The sequence below is a fragment of the Podarcis tiliguerta genome, assembly GCF_965153285.1.
Source record: "Podarcis tiliguerta genome assembly, chromosome: 7".
Classification (NCBI taxonomy): domain Eukaryota; kingdom Metazoa; phylum Chordata; class Lepidosauria; order Squamata; family Lacertidae; genus Podarcis; species Podarcis tiliguerta.
This window is the reverse complement of record NC_139540.1, coordinates 3,653,414-3,672,518: the sequence shown is the minus strand read 5'-3', so window position 1 is coordinate 3,672,518 and position 19,105 is coordinate 3,653,414. Positions and strand designations below refer to the sequence as shown.

At 48.5% G+C, this 19,105-nt stretch overlaps 1 protein-coding gene across 2 annotated transcripts; it reads right to left on the bottom strand.

Moving 5' to 3' along the window:
- Positions 1 to 2,542: 2,542 nt before the first annotated feature.
- Positions 2,543 to 18,860, bottom strand: LOC310681391 (lymphocyte antigen 6E-like). 2 transcript variants are annotated; one of them, XR_014513243.1, is made up of 4 exons: positions 18,356 to 18,660; positions 6,740 to 6,859; positions 4,312 to 5,646; positions 2,543 to 4,166 (listed from the first exon to the last, which is right to left on the bottom strand). XR_014513243.1 is itself a non-coding variant. In XM_083449118.1 (3 exons), exons 1-3 carry the CDS (start codon positions 18,405 to 18,407, stop codon positions 5,438 to 5,440), a joined length of 381 nt encoding a protein of 126 aa, XP_083305244.1. In that variant the 5' UTR covers positions 18,408 to 18,860; the 3' UTR covers positions 2,543 to 5,437. The 2 variants fall into 2 exon arrangements, 1 of the variants encoding a protein (XP_083305244.1); XM_083449118.1 differs by having other exon boundaries at positions 2,543 to 5,646; positions 18,356 to 18,860.
- Positions 18,861 to 19,105: the final 245 nt, after the last annotated feature.

The following is a 19,105-nucleotide window of genomic DNA, read 5'->3' as shown; positions in this document are numbered from 1 at the left end:
CAATGGGAGCTCACCCCATTGCGGGGATTCGAACCGCTGATCTTCTGATCGACAAGTCCTAGGCTCTGTGGTTTAACCCACAGTGCCACCTACGTCCCTCTAACCTCTGCCTTAGCAGCACCCAAGTGACCTCCTTGGGGCGCAAGCCTGGGCAGTGTGTCTGGAGGCCCTGGGCTGCCCAGATGGCAAGACACTCCCCCCTCAGCCTCGCTAATGTGGTCCAAAGGAAAGCAGAGCAAGATGTTTGGCACCAGCTTGGCTGCAAGACTTGCCAGGAGGCATACAAGGCACCATCCAACTGCCTTAGGGACTCCACTCTGGATTTTTGTAGGGCAGGCATCCCCAAACTTGGCCTTCCAGCTGTTTTGGGACTACAACTCCCATCACCCCTAGCTAACAGGACCAGAGGTCAGGGACGATGGGAAATGTAGTCCCAAAACAGCTGGAGGGCCAAGTTTGGGGGTGCCTGTTTCTCCTGAAGATATCCCACAAGGCAGCGGTGATTTAGGGTCAGGGTTTTCCTTCTTCTAGATGGTCCACCTTCCCAGGTAGATGAGCCCCATCTGCCCCTCACTTCCCTCTACAGCAGCCGTTCTCAACTTGTGGGTCCCCAGATGTTGTTGGACTGCAACTCCCATCATCCCTGAGCTCTGGCCTTGCTAGCTAGGGGTGATGGGATTTGTAGTCCAACAACATCTGGGGAACCACGGGTTGAGAACCGCTGCTCTATAGCATGTGCAAAACCTCCCTCTTGACCGTTGGACCCACTCTTGGTTTCATCTGCTAAATCTGCCAGAGCCTGTCTTTGCACACAGGCGAAGCCCCTAACTCACTGAGGGGTTGAGACCCAGAATGCAGCAGCTAGATTGGTGACTGGGAGCAGCTGCCGAGACCACATAACACCAGTCTCGAAAGACCTTCATTGGCTCCCAGTACATTTCCAAGCACAATTCAAAGTGTTGGTGCTGACCTTTAAAGCCCTAAATGGCCTCTGCCCAGTATACCTGAAGGAGCGTCTCCACCCCCATCGTTCAGCCCAGACACTGAGGTCCAGCTCCAAGGGCCTTCTGGTGGTTCCCTTCCTGCAAGAAGCAAGGTTACAGGGAATTAGACAGAGGGCCTTCTCGGTGGTGGCGCCCACCCTGCGGAATGTCCTCCCAGCAGATGTCAACTATCTGACTTTTAGAAGACATCTGAAGGCAGCCCTGTTTAGGGAAGTTTTTAATGTCTGATGTTTTATCACTTTTTAATTTTTGTTATCATTACAGTGGTGCCTCCGTGGTGCTTTCTGGAGGTGCTTTCTTAACCTGAAACTGTTCTTAACCTGAAGCACCACTTTAGCTAATGGGGCCTCCCGCTGCCGCACGATTTCTGTTCTCATCCTGAAGCAAAGTTCTTAACCCGAGGTACTATTTCTGGGTTAACGGAGTCTGTAATCTGAAGCGTCTGTAACCTGAAGCATCTGTAACCCGAGGTACCACTGTAATTCTGTTGGGAGCTGCCCAGAGTGACTGGGGAAACCCAGCCAGATGGGTGGAATACAAATAATACATTATTATTATTTTTGGCTCCCCTCACCTGGTTTAGCTGATCATTTGAAGCCGTTTGCAGGGTGTGGCAGCTGTCAGCTCCTGACAGCTTCTAGGAGCCACAGGTGAGAGCTGAGGACAGGGTGGGATTGTATATAAATGTAAAGAGACCATCTTGGCTGAGAGTCCTGTGAGACCAGCTGCCTGTTTTGCTAGCCTCCTTCTACCTTGTTGGGGAGGGCGAGGCTCTGATTGATTGATTGATTGATTGATTGATTGATTGATTGATTCCAGCTGCAATTGCCGAGGCTGCTTTAGAGGTCAGAGACCATCCCTACTTCTCAGGAAGCCTATAGACTCTTATGGGGCGATATTGTTTAGGTGGTTTTGTTGGGGCCAAGATTTAATGTTGGCAACATTAATTCTGCTGTTACCGTTTCTTGTTTCTTTGTTTTTATACTGTGTTATCATGATAAAAATTATAGGGACGCGGGTGGCGCTGTGCGTTAAACCACAGGGCCTAGGAGTTGCTGATCAGAAGGTCGGCGGTTTGAATTCCCACGACGGGGTGAGCTCCCGTTGCTCGGTCCCTGCTCCTGCCAACCTAGCACTTCGAAAGCATGTCAAAGATAAATAGGTACCACTCCTGCGGGAAGGTAAACGGCGTTTCTGTGCGCTGCTCTGGTTTGCCAGAAGCGGCTTAGTCATGCTGGCCACATGACCCGGAAGCTGTACGCCGGCTCCCTCGGCCAATAAAGCGAGATGAGCGCCACAACCCCAGAGTCGTCCACGACTGGAACTAATGGTCAGGGGTCCCTTTACCTTTACTTTATCATGATAAATAAAATGATCCATCCGAAAGGCGCCGTGCTCTGCGCTGGCATCATTCCAAGGAAGCCGAACCCTGGGAGTTGGGGTCGTGTGCAAGGATATTTTTAATGATTGCAAAATCAAACCCTCGTGAAAACAAACTGCATAGGTAAATCCACCAAGAAACACAGATAAATTGCATGTGCGTTTTGGATCGTTTATTGTTGTTGTTATTCGGGTTCAGAGAGCTTTCTGCAAAAAATATACACTTCATAAAGAGGAGAGTGTTGTTGCGAAAATTGCGGGGGGGGGCACATCTTTAAAATTGTTAGATGTTACAAATATTATGCATAAATGTATCCTTTCAACTTGACAGCTCAGGGAAGTGACCTAGCTTTAAAAACTACATAAAATCAATTCCTTTGCCAGTTTCCTTCATTCCACTGCCAATTTGCTGCATTGGCCAAGGACTTGGAAACCACTCTGTCCCTGCCATAATCCCTCAAGTGGAAGGTCATGTACTCACAGGTGTCAATCGATGGGCAAAGGCATTCCTCTGGACTTGCCCAGGTGGCAGACTATGCAAACCAAAGTTCTATTGTCCCTTTGTACAGTGGTACCTCGGGTTAAGTACTTAATTCGTTCCGGAGGTCTGTTCTTAACCTGAAACTCTTCTTAACCTGAAGCACCACTTTAGCTAATGGGGCCTCCTGCTGCAGCCGCGCCGCCGGAGCACAATTTCTGTTCTCATCCTGAAGCAAAGTTCTTAACCTGAAGCACTATTTCTGGGTTAGCGGAGTCTGTAACCTGAAGTGTATGTAACCTGAGGTACCACTGTAGTAGGTGCTTAGAATGTACTTCCCAACATATCCTGTATCCGCCTGTTGCCCCAACACATTCCTCCTATGTTAATTATGTATAAGGTAAAGGTAAAGGGACCCCTGACCATTAGGTCCAGTCGTGACCAACTCTGGGGTTGCGGTGCTCATCTCGCTTTATTGGGCGAGGGAGAAGGCGTTCAGCTTCCAGGTCATGTGGCCAGCATGACTAAGCCGCTTCTGGTGAACCAGAGCAGCGCACGGAAATGCCGTTTACCTTCCCAACCGGAGCGTTACCTATTTATCTACTTGCACTTTGACGTGCTTTCAAAGTGCTAGGTTGGCAGGAGCAGGGACCGAGCAACGGGAGCTCACCCCGTCGCAGGGATTCGAACCGCCGACCTTCTGATCAGCAAGCCCTAGGCTCTGTGGTTTAACCCACAGTGCCACCTGCGTCCCTGTTAATCATGTATACCCCTCCCCTTTTCTGATGTAGCAATGATGTAGTGATGGTGCTTAATGAACTGTATGCTGGGATAGATAGAAACTTTTAAAAGTCCTTGTCACCCCATCCTCGGGGTTCAAAATTCCTCTTTGAACCTGTTGCACAATAAACTTTGGTCTACAGCTATTTGCTCCAGTTGGTGGCTGGACTCCTTCCTTTATTCCGCAGGCTCTGCCCGACCAGCTGGGTGACTGAGCAGCCTCGCACCTAGATTTTTCTGTAACAGTGTAGAATATAAAATGCCAGGGGAGAATAATTTCCTTGAATAACAGGATTCTCCCTTGGGCCAAGTGTGTCTGCGTGTCCTCGGGTCACCGTGGAGAAAAACAGCTTTTCCTAAGCAGCCAAACCTGGTACACATTGAAAGCTGCAGGACTTACTCCTGAGTAAACCTATTTGGGATTGCCCTGCAAACATTCTTGGTGTAATACAAAGCAAAATTAACAGCACAGGGGTTTTTTAAAAAAAAGAAAGAAAAGAAAAGAAATCTGGGAATTAGAGATGCTTTGATTTTTTTATTTGAGGTTGGCTGCCTACACTTTGCCCAAGAGGGAGTTATATTTATTTATTTCACAATCTCTTTATTTCCCACCAAGCTGTGCATATATAAGCAGAGCCTCAAGAGGGCAGAACTCTTCAGGGAAGATACTTACCCTTCCCAAGCCAACCCCAAAAATCCTTCCTGGAGTCTGTGTGATGTTCATATTAGCAGTTTTTCTCAGGATATGTTCCAGCAAAAAGGTTTTCTTCCCCTAACCCTCCCCACCCCCCAAAAAACATACAATGTTCCTGCCATCTTTATTTATTTACGTATTTATTTACGTATTTATTAGATTTTTAGACCACTTTTCGCTAACTGTCCCCAACAGTAAAAATACAGATTAATAATTATGCGGAGTATCATCCTTGCAAGCTTGGCATGCGGTGGGTGTTTACTCTGGAGTAAACCAACCTGTAGGTAAAACCCACAAGCTGCTTTACCTGCTGCCCCGGTTTCTAGCGAGGGGCTGGGTTGCCTTTCCCCCCCGCAAATGGGCCTACTCGTGAGGAGGAATCACCCACCAACCCACCCATGTTCCTCATCCAGCTGCAGCTCATCTTTCCAGCTTGAGGAGACCAGAGGGGGCTTACTCACGAGTAATCCCCGCCCTGTCCATTATGCACACGGGCTGTAGATGCGGCACCAGTGGAATGAAGGCTCCTTGGCGCATTGGTGCAAAGATCTCTCCGGCGCTGGCGCCCTTGCAACTCCAAAACAAGGGAGGGGGTGGTGGGAAATGTCCTCTGCTTCCCCCACTGCACCAATCCCCGGCATGGTGGGGGAAACGTGCTGGTGGACATGCTCTCCGGCACCCAAGAAGGCAGCCTGGGAAGGCTGTGCGCCACCTTTCACCAGGAAGCAGGAGGTGGACGATGATGACCGGGATCAGGGCCGTCTTCAGCAGATGCAGAGGCGTGGGAAGGAAGCTGCCCGCAGGGAAAGGGGAGGCCATAGCTGTCAACTTTTCCCTTTTCTTGCGAGGAATCCTATTCGGAATAAGGGAATTTCCCTTTTAAAAAAGGGAAACATTGGCAGCTATGGGGTAGAGGCTGCCTGCAAAGCCACACAGCTCCCCAACTCTCAAGGGCGTCCTGGCGCAACGCACCACTAAGACCAATGGGGAAGACGGCTCTGGGCAGAGAATAAACAGGCATGCATTACAAAGCACAGTTTTGCACGTGGGGGAAAAGGTGGGGTTTCTCCCTGGAGGAGAAGTCCTTCTCGCCTTCTGCATCTACAACTTGGCTCCAAAGATGTACAGCAGACTGGCCAAGGTGCCCGCAACCAAGATCAGGGAGCTGCTCTTCATGCCGGCAGCCCCGCTTAAGTTGCAAAGTTCGGAATCGCAGCATTTGATGGAAAAGGCCATGACACCGAGATCGATCCCTCCTTGGGGGCACATGGGAGAGCAGTATTTGCTGATGGACTGCTTCTTGTTGTCACCTGGAAGGAAGGAAAGAAAGAGGTCCAGTTATTTTTATATATATATAAAAGATGGCCCAAGGAGACAGTTCAAACAGTCAGAATATTTAAAAACTGCTTTATGGTGTGGCACCATTCATCCTAAACGGCCTCGGTCCTGTATACCTGAAGGAGCGTCTCCACCTCCATCGTTCAGCCCAGAGACTGAGATCCAGCACCGAGGGCCTTCTGGTGGTTCCCTCACTGTGAGAAGTGAGGTTACAGGGAACCAGGCAGAGGGCCTTCTTGGTAGTGGCGTCTGCCCTGTGGAACGCCCTCCCTTCAGATGTGAAGGAAATAAGCAGCTATCTTATCTTTAAAAGACATCTGAAGGCAGCCCTGTTTAGGCAGGTTTTTACTATTTAATGCTGTATTGTTTTTAACACTCGATTGGGAGCCGCCCAGAGTGGCTGGGGAAACTCAGCCAGATGGGCGGGGTATAAATAATAAACTATTCTTATTCTTATTCTTATTATTATTATTATTATTATTATTGCCCCCATAGGTGGGCAGGAGCAGGGACCAAGCAACGGGAGCTCACCCCGTCGCGGGGATTCAAACCGCCGACCTTCTGATCAGCAAGCCCTAGGCTCTGTGGTTTAACCCAGAATGCCACCGATATAGCGAATGGCAAAGATTTAGCTGGATGATTTAATTTAAAGATTGAAGACTGAAGATTGCTTGCTTGCTCACGCACACACACACACTCTAACTACTTCTTCTTCTTCTTCTTCTTCTTCTTCTTCTTCTTCTTCTTCATACCCCACCCATCTGGCTGGGTTTCCCCAGCCACTCTGGGCGGCTCCAATTTTCAATTTCCAAAAACTGATAGAAATGATAATATTCTTCAGAATGAAAGTAAAATATATCAGGAATTTGTAAGAGAGAACAAAATCGAACCTGCGTAAAACTGGCCCCCTCAAAGGTCAGTATTGCACCCCTCTGAGGTCTGTGCCCCTAGGCAACTCACTCAGATAGGCCAGGTAAAAGTAATCAAGAGGTTGCCGCCTTTGGGACATTTCAATTTAGAGAAAAGGCAAGAATGGGAGAAGTTGATAAACTATGCGGCACTCACCGACGCCTCCACCGAAAAACTTGGTGATACAGTACTTGTCTGCGTCGCCGCAGGTCTTTGGCTTCAGGCAGTTCCAATTGTTTTCCTCGTTCTCACAGTGGAAGCAGGTCAGCGATGACACTGTGAATGGAACACAAAACACGCTCCTTAGGTACAGACCGCAAAGCAGGGGCAGGAATCATAGAAGCTTGGAGTTGGAAGGTTGCCACTGAGGGTCATCTAGTCCAACCCCCGGAAATTGCAGGAATCTCAGCTAAAGATAATAATAATAATAATAATAATAATAATAATAATAATAATAATAATAATTTGTTTATATCCCGCCCTCCCCAGCCAAAGCCGGGCTCAGAGCGGCTAACAACAGTAAAAGTAACACAGTTTACATACAATCACAATCTATTAACTGAAATACATTCTAAAACCAATTCATTCTAAAATCAGTTCAAAATCAAATTAATGGCAACCACTGGGCTAGAGTTCTATGAGGTTTACAGAAGGAGGGGGCCAGGCTGTGCCTTGGCCAAAGGCCTGGTGGAACAGCTCTGTCTTGCAGGCCCTGCGGAAAGATGTCAAGTCCCGCAGGGCCCTGGTCTCTTGGGACAGAGCGTTCCACCAGATCGGGGCCAGTACTGAAAAGGCCCTGGCCCTAGTTGAGACCAATCTAACCACCTTGCAACTTGGGAACTCCAAGGTGTTGTCATTTGTGGACCTTAAGGTCCTCCGTGGGGCATACCAGGAGAGGCGGTCCTATAGGTACAAGGGTCCTAGGCCATAAAGGGCTTTAAAGGTTAAAACCAGCACCTTAAGCCTGATCCTGTACTCCACCAGGAGCCAGTGCAGCTGGTAGAGCACCGGGTGAATGTGATCCCATGGCGAGGACCCTGTAAGGAGTTTCGTTGCGGCATTCTGCACCCGGTGGAGTTTCAAGGGCAGCCCCACGTAGAGCGAGTTACAATAATCCAGTCTGGAGGTGACCATTGCATGGATCACAGTGGCTAGGTCAGGGCGAGAGAGGAAAGGAGCCAACTGCTTAGCTTGGCAGAGATGGCCACCCAACCTCTGCTTAAAAACCACCAAGGAAGGAAAGTCTACCACCCTCCGACGTCATTCATTCCGCAGTCTAGCAGCTCTTGCTGTCAAAAGCTCTTCTTAATGTTGATTGTAAGGAAGAGAATAAGGGGAGAAATAGGCAACCAAGGCATATATAAGATAAAGGTAAAGGGACCCCTGACCATTAGGTCCAGTCATGGCCGACTCTGGGGTTGCGGCGCTCATCTCGCTTTATTGGCCGAGGGAGCCGGCGTACAGCTTCCAGGTCATGTGGCCAGCATGACTAAGCCGCCTCTGGCGAACCAGAGCAGCACACGGAAACGCCTTTTACCTTCCCGCCAGACCGGTACCTATTTATCTACTTGCATTTGAATGCTTTCGAACTGCTAGGTTGGCAGGAGCAGGGACCGAGCAACGGGAGCTCACCCCATCACGGGGATTCAAACCGCCGACCTTCCGATCGGCAAGTCCTGGGCTCAGTGGTTTAACCCACAGCGCCACCCGCGTCCCAAGGCATATACAGAGGGAAACAAACTGGGAAAATTCTAATAAAAACTTCTTCCCAATGAATTAATCTCTTTGTTGTTGTTTAGTCGTGTCTGACTCTTAATGACCCCATGGACCAGAGCACGCCAGGCACTCCTGTCTTATTCATCCCTTATGGAAGCTAAATTGAGATGGGGATGGTTATTCGGGGAGGCCATCACAGTCCAACCAAACGCTCGCAAAATCCTCAGGCTTATTGAAACTGAGGTCCATTTTCGGCTTGCTTGCTTGCTTTCCTTCTTTGCTTTTGAGTGAAACATACTAGTACTCATCACTTCATAGCGCTGGTGGTTGGGCATTGCCCGCATGCTATGCCTACAAATCCCCAAACTTTTTAACCCCTTGTTATTGCTAAATTGGGATATATAAATACTGCCTGATGTGCACTCATATGCATGCCCAATAACAAATGTGAGGATAATTATACTGTCCTGCGTTACAGGGTTCTGGTAAGGAATGATTACTGTCATTATGCGTGCCCTGTGCTTTGAACGCTCAGGAAGCGTTGTATAAACCTCGAGGTGTCCTTTATTATACCAGCAAGCTGTAACTACAGACCCTATTTTCCAGGGACATTCCCGGATTTACAGAAGCCGCCCTGGTTTCTGATTTGATCCTGGAATGTCCCACATTTCCCCTATTTTCATCAGAGAAACGTTGGAGGGTATGGTAGGACGTCCCTGTTTTCACCTGGAAAAATGTTGGAGGGGACGCCTCTATTTTCATTGGAGAAATGTTGGAGGATATGTGACCTCAGAGCCAAGGAGATAAGTAACTATACATCTTTTAGAAGACATCTGAAGGCAACCCTGTATAAGGGAGTTTTAAAATGCTTAAAAGGTAAAGGGACCCCTGACTGTTAGCTCCAGTCGCAGACAACTCTGGGGTTGCGGCGCTCATCTCGATTTACTGGCCGAGGGAGCCGGCCTACAGCTTCCGGGTCATGTGGCCAGCATGACTGAGCCGCTTCTGGCGAACCAGAGCAGCGCAGGGAAACGCCGTTTACCTTCCCGCCAGAGCGGTACCTATTTATCTACTTGCACTTTGACATGCTTTCAAACTGCTAGGTTGGCAGGAGCAGGGACCGAGCAATGGGAGCTCTCCCCGTCGTGGGGATTCGAACCGCCAACCTTCTGATCAGCAAGTCCTAGGCTCAGTGGTTTAACCCACAGTGCCACCCGTGTCGCACAAAATGCTTAATGTTATATGTGTGTGTGTGTGTGTGTGTGTGTGTGTGTGTGTTGGAAGCCACACCCCACCCCAGACAGATGGACACGGTATTATTATTATTAATAATAAATAGGATATCCCTATTTTCATCGAAAAAATAATGGAGGATTTGTAACTGAACGATGGACCCTTAAGTAGAACCTTATTTCATCACGGTCCATCCCTCTCTCTCTCTCTCTCTCTCTCTCTCTCTCTCCCCACCACCCCAGCAAACACATATGATGCATGATACCACATGCAAAGAGAAGGTTGACAGTACGTTGCCCTCAAAGCAACTCCTTTCAGATGGCTCAAGGAACCGAGCCAATCCTCAGGCTGTGTGTAGAGTTAGCTGTAATACTGCTATTCCAACTGCAGGTGGCAGTGTGTCCAACCTAGACAGTGAATCACGCTGCTGTTCTAGAATGTCATTTGGCAATAATGCTCTTCAATGATTATGAAACCGCTTTGGCCTGGCGTCCTCTCTGAAATAACCTGACCTGCTGCCAAGGCTACTAGCCAATCTGGCTGAGAGAAAATACTTCCCTGTTTCCCAGTACGCTGATCACTGTTTGTTCATTGTTGTTGTTTCAAGGATCCTGCTCACATCAACCACAGAAATAATACATATACTTATACAATATTTTTATTTTTTTAAAGAACACCAGCCAAAATATATTTTACATTGAAATATACCAAAAAATAATAAAAGTGTGTGTATACACACACACACATACACACACTTTTATTATTTTTGGTACATTTTAATGTAAAATATATTCCTTATGGCAAATGTATACAGTCATATCTCAGGTTATAGCCATTTCAGGTTGTGTTTTTTCGGGTTGCGGACTTCCGAAACCCAGAAGTACCAGAATGGGTTACTTACGGGTTTTGGCGGTCGCACATGCTCAGAAGCTCTAAATAGCACTTTGCACATGCGCAGAAGCGCCAAATCGCAACCCGCGACTGCGCACACGCGGGTTGCAAACACTGCATTGTTGTGAACGTACATCCCGCACAGATCACATTTGCAACCTGAGCGCCCACTGTATAAACTTTTTAATATATATATAGTTATACACACAGACAGACAGACAGACAGTATATACATTTGCCATAAGGACAGACCTCCGGAACGGATTGTGGTCATGAGTAGAGGTTCCACTGTGTGTGTTTGTGTGTGTGTGTGTGTGTGTAATGTAAACTACAAAAGATGGAATAAACTAATACATTAAAATTGTTTTTAATATTGTTTTAATGCTGTAGCCCACCCTGAGACCTTGGAGCGAAGGGCGGGTAATAAATAATAATACCATTTAATCTTCAACCTTTAAATTAAATCACCCAGTTAAATCTTTGCCGTTCGCTATAGCAACCTCAATGAAAAAATTATTTGAGGAGTAAGAGCTGTTTGGCAGCCGTTTGACTCCCTCGGGAGAGGGCGGCCCCTCTTTCCTTGGGGGTTTCTAAGCAGAGGTCAGCTGGCCACCTGTCAGGGATGTTTTAGCGGAGTTTCCTGCATTGCAGGGGGTGGACTAGATGACCTTGGGGGTGTCCCTTCCAACTCTGTGATTCTATTATTCTTTAAGGACGAATTTCTTTCTGGAGGAAATCTAGTTATTAGGACTTCCTGGTAAGGTAAGAGTCAAGTAGTTCATTTAGCTAGTTAAATTTAATTTAGCTCACTCTTTTTTCCTCTAACAATGCCCCGTCTATTTCACTTGAGGGCTCTTCACAGGGCAATTCACACAGAATGTCCCTCATTGAAAAGCATGGCAGGCAACAAAATGATTTGGGCTCCTTGGCAGGTTTTGAATAAACATCCACAATTTTTTAGTTAAAAACATGATAGATAAGGCAATGGTATGTACAATTTTATAATATGCAGAGCACAATATGTGCAAAGAAACCAAAGAGGGGAGTTAAGGGAAATCCTTGCGGTGGGGAAGATGGGGGAATGGAAATGGTTATATTGATTGATAATTTCTTTCTTAAATTGTTCAATAAAAATATATTTTTTAAAAAAGAAAGAAAAGCATGGCAGCCGAGAGCAGTTGATGCAATCTGCAACCACGGTACAAGTTGTATGGTCATTCCGCAACCGCAAGTCATCATTGGATGTCGGCACCATCAGGTGGTAATTGTGCAAGGGTGTGGATTAGGACAAAACCCACAGGGATGCCAAACAAATCTATTAATCAAGACAAACCAGGTTTTGAAATGTGGTGCGTGAACTTTCGAATCACACACCGTCCTTTCCAGGGCTGAATGTTTAAACAAGTTAAAAGAGGTCGGGCGCCATGCTCTCTGCAGAATGGTCTTGTGTAACTCAGAAGTTTACATGCCACGCTGACAAATTCTCACAGGGGATTAGATTAGATTTGCTGTAACTCTGCATGAAGCGAAGGAGCATCATTTGTTTCTGAAAGCTCAGGGAGGGAAAGAAAACACTGTCCTTTGGTGTGTGCTTTGTAAGAATACCTATGCATCCTTGTCGTTTTTGAGACTTATAATAACATGAGAAGAACTGCTGGATCAGACCAATGGACCACCTAGTCTAGGGGTACCAGATTTTTTTCAATGAATCCGGGGACACTTTAAATAAACAAACAATACATTTTCGGGACGTTGATGCTGCAGCGATGGCGGTGGCAGAGGGGCGGCCGCCACCTTGACCTCAACCGCCATGTTAGGATGGGATGCGGGTGGCGCTGTGGGTTAAACAACTGTGCTGCTTGGGCTTGCAGATCAGAAGGTCAGCAGTTCAAATCCCCGCAACGGGGTGAGCTCCCGTTGCTCGGTCAATGCTCCTGCCCACCTAGCAGTTCGAAAGCACGTCAAAGTGCAAGTAGATAAATAGGTACCGGTCCGGCGGGAAGGTAAAAGGTGTTTCCATGCACTGCTCTGGTTCGCCAGAAGTGGCTTAGTCATGCTGGCCACATGACCCGAATGCTGTACGCCGGCTCCCTCAGCCAGTAAAGCGAGATGAGCACCACAACTCCAGAGTCGTCTGCAACTGGACCTAACGTTCAGGGGTCCCTTTACCTTAAGTCCATAAATTCCCATATAGCATATATTCAACACAAAAAACAGTGACAATTTGTTGTTGACAAAGGGCAGCTGGACATCTAAAGGGCCCCATTACCTTCAGTAGCTGAGGGCCTCATCAAACCTAAATCCAGCCCTCTTCAGAAGCATCGCTGCCTCCAACTGGCAGGGCATAGGCATCCTGGCTAGTAGCCATCAGTAGCCCTCTCCCCATCCATGGATTTGTCCAAAGCCATCCAAATCGGCGGCCATGACTGCTTCCTGTGGCAGTGAGTTCCACAGTTTAACTCGCTCTCTGCTCCCACATCAGTCCTATTTTGTTTTGTTTTTACCAAAGGACAGTGAAAACTATCCAGCGCTTCCAAGCCCTGTTTTTCTAGGCAGCTGCTCTTCCTCTGAAGCACATTAGCACAAGAAGCTGCCTCTGTTTCCATCAGACCATGGGAACATCTCTGGCCCATCCAGTTTGCCCTGACTTGCCACGGCGCTGTGCCGGCCTTGCTACATACAAGGGGTGTTGCAAGGTACTTAAACAGGCCCTTGACCCAAATATGCTCATTCATATGGATAGATGTAAATTCAGGCTTTCAGGAGTTCACATCAGAAAACTATTAGGCTGTTTTTCTTTAAAGCCTTCATGAAAATTCATCAGCATTTTAAGTGCAAATTTCTCCTAATGTGGATATATGTGTATGCAGCTTTGCACCCGCTGGAGTTTGTGGGACTGTTTCAAGGGCAGCCCCGCATAGAGCGAATTACAGTAGTCAAGCCTGGAGTTGACCGTCGCATGAATCACTGTGGCAGGAAAGGTAAGGGACCAACTGCTTTATCTGGCCAACGCACCTGGCCAATATCGAACACTGCTTTCCCCAGGAGAAAAGTACCCTATAAACTAAGAAATCTCCTCTTCCCAATAATAATAATAATAATAATTTATTATTTATACCCCGCCCATCTGCTGGGTTTCCCCAGCCACTCTGGGTGGCTTCCAAAAGAATATTAAAATACTGTGATACATCAAACATTAAAAGCTCCCCTAAACAGGGCTGCCTTCAGATGTCTTCTAAAAGTCTGGTAGTTGTTGTTCTCTTTGACATCTGGTGGGAGGGCGTTCCACAGGGAGGGCACCACTACCGAGAAGGCCCTCTGCCTGGTTCCCTGTAACTTGGCTTCTCGCAGTGAGGGAACCGCCAGAAGGCTCTCGGTGCTGGACCTCAGTGTCTGGGTAGAGCGATGGGGGTGGAGACGCTCCTTCTGGTATACTGGACTGAGGCCGTTTAGGAAGTGTGAAGCCATACAACACTGCTGTTAGCAGGGTCCCCATTGGGTAGGCCTCACTTTCCTAGACCGGCTCCTGAACCAACTATTTCCCCAACGTCGTTCGTCGAAGACAGCCAAAACAAGAGCGATGTCTTTGTTTAATCAGCAAGCCTGCTCCAGGCAGGAGAGTTCTGTGGGCACATGTTTTTGCAAGAAGCACACCTCAGACGGCGATGGCGGGACTTAATGAGCACCTGTTTGGAGCTTGGTGCTGGGGAGATGTCAAAACAACAACTGGTGTGCATGAGAACAGAGTGGGAGAGAGAGAGATAGAGAGAGATTTGGTGATAAGAAGCAGCAAGGAGGAGGTGAAGGGCATGTGGGGCATATGCCACCTGAAACTCTCAAGCAGGGAGGGCATTCTCGACAGCGGCACCCACCTTGTGGAACACCCTCCCATCAGATGCCAAGGAGAGAAATAACTATACAACCTTTAGAAGACATCTGAAGACAGCCCTGTACGGGGACGTTTTTAATGTTTGATGTTTTACTATGTTTTTGTATAGGTTGGAAGCTGCCCAGAGTGGCTGGGGAAACCCAGTCAGATGGGTAAAGGTAAAGGGACCCCTGACCATTAGGTCCAGTCGTGGCCGACTCTGGGGTTGCAGCGCTCATCTTGCTTTATTGGCCGAGGGAGCCGGCGTACAGCTTCCGGGTCATGTGGCCAGCAGGACTAAGCGGCTTCTGGCGAACCAGAGCAGCACACGGAAACGCCGTTTACCTTCCCGCTGGAGCGGTACCTATTTATCTACTTGCACTTCGTGTCTGCAGACAGTTTTCTGGGTTGTGTGGCCAGCATGACTAAACCACTACTGGCGCACAGAGGACAATGACAGGTGCCAGAGCACATGGAAACACCGTTTAATTTCCCGCCACAGCGGTACCTATTTATCTACTTGCACCAGCATGCTTTTGAACTGCTAGGTTGGCAGGAGCTGGGACTGAGCAATGGGAGCTCACCCCGTCGTGGGGATTCGAACCACCGACCTTCCGATCAGAAAGCCCAAGAGGCTCAGTGGTTTAGACCACAGCACCACCCACATCCCTATCTGGACAGAGACAGCCTAATTCCTGTCATCTATGCTCTGGTAACGCAGTTGGATTACTGCAATGTGTTATACATGGGGCTGCCTCTGAAGACGGTTCAACTGGGGCAGAATTTGGCAGCCAGGTTACTCACAGAAGAAAGATGGTTTGAACATATAATACCGATCCTGGTCTGGCTGCACTGGCTGCCCATTAGTTTCCGGGCCCAATTCAAAGTGCTCGTTTTGACCTATAAAGCCTTAAACGGCTCAGGACAGCAATCCCTCAAGGACTGCCTCTTTGTCACAAGAGACCAGGGCCCTGTGGGACTTGACATCTTTCCGCAGGGCCTGCAAGACAGAGCTGTTCCACCAGGCCTTTGGCCAGGGCACAGCCTGACTCCCTCCCTTGGCAATCTTCGCAGAGCTCTGGCCCAATGGTTGCCAGTGGCTTGAATTAATTAATTTTATAATGAATGATTTTAGAGTGTTGTTTGTGTTGTACTTTTGTACTGTTTTATTGTTGTTAGCTGCCCTAGCCCAGCTTCGGCTGGGGAGGGTGGGATATAAATAAAAATTATTATTATTATTATTTCCATATGAACCTACCCAAACCCTAAGATCATCCTCCAAGACCCTTCTTCGTGTGCCTCCTTCAGAAGAGGGTGGCAAAAAGAGTACTGGTCTTTTCTGTGGTGGCTCCTCATTTGTGGAATGATCTCCCCGTGGAAGCTCACCTGGTGCCTTCCTTGCATATGTTTAGACACCAGGCGAAAATCTTCCTCTTCAACCAGGCCTTAGGCTTATTAAACAAGCTGGAATCAATTTCATGCATTGCCCCACCTGAACTCAGTGTGGCAACTATAAACCCCCGGCCGATTGATATCAGGCAGACTCCAATGTTTTCTTTTCGGCTGAAGACATTTGCATTGAGACCAGCCTACCGAGATGTTTAGAAAGTTTGCACTCCATTTTAATTTGTTTCAATCTATTCCATTGTGGTTTAAACTTCCTCTATGCTTTAAATTATGGTTGCTGATTTTTTTAGTGATAACTTCATAGAGGTCTATCTGAGGCTTTTTCCTATGATCAAGCTGCAGATAGGTTTTATGAATATTTTTTTAATGTGCAATCTATGTTATACGGCTTGGCTGAGATTCTTTCGCCGCGAGCTGTTTAGCGGAGGATCTGTGGTCCCGAAAAGTACATGGAAAAGGAAGGGAATGATGTTTCTGTGCGCTCAGTCGAAGACTTTGCATTCTCCCTGAACCCCCAACCCACCCAAGCCAAGCCAACCATCCTTGCCAAGCCCTGAAGCCACAAGCGATGAGCTCATTGCAAGCCACGCCACCGCCTGCAGCAGGAAAAATACTGCCGGCATAAGGGCAGAGAAAACCCCCTCCCCATCGCGGCTGGTGTCTCAGCTGACCTCAGCTAAATGAAAACAGGCGCCTCTTAGTCATCTCTCCTCTTCCTCGGACAATAAAGGACAATCCAGGGTGTGGCTTTATTGTCTTCTAGAGGCTTGAGCTGCCTGCAGCCATAGCTGACCCCTTTTTTGAGCTCCCAATGACAGGGCTGGGGCCCCTTTTGCAACCCGGAGCCCACATTTGCCTCTGGGAAACCTTTTGAAGGCTGCATGCTGGCGTTGGGCAGGGCCAGGGACAAAATGCATGCCAATTTTCCCTCTGGTTCATCCTTCGGGTTTCGGCACACGCCCCCTCTCTTATCTGGACAATCAGGAGGCATTGTGGGCATTCAAGGACACTGTGTAGCCTGAGAGAGAGACTTTCAAGGAGGCGGGAGGGGTGACGAAGGGGTGTGTGGACCTCTGTGGGGTGCTATCAGAGCTGTGTTTTAGAGTGAAGGGGGCACAGGGGAGTTGTGTCCAGAACCCTACCCCACAAGGTTGTTGTGGTGATTAAATGAGGAGCGGCGGGTGGCAGAGAACCATGAACACCACCTCAAGCTCCCTGGAGAAATTAATATCAGCCTGGATAGCTCAGTTGGCTAGAGCGTGGTACTGATAACGCCAAGGTTGCAGGTTCAATTCCCCGCATGGGACAGCCTGTTCCTGAATTGCAGGAGGGTCCCCTTAATGATTCTATGATTTCAGTGAAAATAGTGAGATATAAACGCATCCGTGATCTTCGAGCACATAAATTTAACGAATGAGATCATATTAACGAATAAGCAACACAAAACGAAACGGCAGCCTCTCCGCCAGTTTTCATCTAGACGTGGCTAGGAAAATGATGAAGGGAAGGGCAGTGGTCAAACAGCTGAAGAAGATCCCAGACTGGAGACCTCTAGGCGGGGCTTGAGATGAAATCCAAGTGAGAGGCTGCCATACGGAGATAGAGGGACAAAGGTTCCCAGGCTCAGTGCAAGGCAGCTTCCCGAGCTCCTATCTGGGAAGGGCCATACCCTTTTGCTCTGCATGGAGTCACAGAATTGTTGGAAGGGACACCTGGGGATCATCTAGTCCAACCCCATGCAGACGGTCCCTGGTTCAATTGGCGCTGCTCGTCAGTTGAGACCATGCTGGGTGTAATGGTCTGACTTGGCATAAGGTAGCTTCCTACATATCAGCTCAGTGGGTAGAGCATGGGACTCCTCAAGGTTGCGGGTTCAAGCCCCACAATGGGCAAAAGGATTCCTGCATTGCAGGGGGTTGGACTAGATAATCCTTGTATTCCCTTTCCAACTCCACAATTCTTCGTCTATGAGTCCATAGCTACCAGCCCTGTTTTAATTAACTGGAATTTAAATTAATTTAATTTAATTAACTGTTTTAATTAACTGGAAGTGGATGGAGCAACACAGTCAGATGGACTGTAAATGAATCGTCATCACCATGAGGACTAGAATATTGTCTGTTTAGTGGACAAAGTGCCAAAGTGTATCTGCTTTGCATGCAGAAGCTCTCAAAAGTTCAGTTCCTGGCATCTCCGGGTTATTTATTTATTTCATAAAACTTCTGCACCGCTTGACTGTAGGGAAAAGCCTCAAGGTGGTTCAGAAAAAAATATAAATAGGCAAAGCAATTAAACCATCCCAGGGGGACAAATGACAGCCGTGATTCCAAACATGCCGAAAGTTAAAACTGCAACAGACGAAAACAAATTAAAACTCATACCAGCTTCCTAAACATCTGGCGCGGCTTGTCTCAAAAAGAATGTCTTTGGCAGGTGATGAAAAGAATACAGGGAAGGAGGAAAGAAAACAGGGCCGACACCTGCCTGATAGCAATAGGCAGAGAGTTCCAGAGTTGCCGCCACTCTAAAAGGGCTGAGCTCTTCCAGATGCGGTGTGGGTCTTGTATGGCCCCCGCCTGAGGCCCTGGGCTGCTGCTGCCAGCCAGTGCAGACCGTACTGAGCTAGGCGAACCAACAAAAGGAGAAAGAAGTCTTACCTCTCTCCACGCAGAGCAGAACTGCCAGCAGCGCGGCGAAGGAAGCCTTCATCCTTGGTGATGGTGCGCTTTGCGGTCCAGGCGGGCAGAAAGGGCTTCTCTCCGGGTCAGAGGAACCGCGCTAGGAGCTGCTTGCTGGCGTCGAGGGTGCTGTATAAGGGCTCGGTGGCAGGGGAGGGGTCAGGGAAGTGTGGGTTTGAGGAGGAGGTTTCCGCAGCCACTCACCACTCTCCGGCATCCCGGATCAACCACAGGGAGGAGGAGGGCGCAGAAGCTCTCCAAAGGGACATTCCAAGCGGCTGCGCTTTGCTCCAGTTCTTTCGCAGGCGATGAAAAGAATGCAGATGAGGGCGAAAACAGTAGGACATTCAGCCAATGCGGGAAGGAACAAAGGAGACGGGGAGAGGCGCACACTCTTCCAGCTCTGGTCCTCATTTTGTCTGTATTCAGGGCTGGAGAGAGAGAGAGAGAGAGAGCGCATTCGCTCCAGGATTTCAAAAGGTGGTGTGTGGCCAAACGCGTTGCGTGACTTTGCAAGGACGCACAGAGAAGGGGAAAGGGCAGGAGGGCTCTGGCAGCGCAGCGGGAGAGCAAATGCGCACAAGCTCACGGAATGGCAGGGTTGGCCGGGACCCCCAAAGGTCATCGAGCCCGACCCCCTTGCAACCACGGCTCCGGAAACCCAGGCAGGCAGGCGGCCAGCCAACCTCTGCTGAAAGGCCTCCGACGAAGGAGAGTCTGCCACTTTTT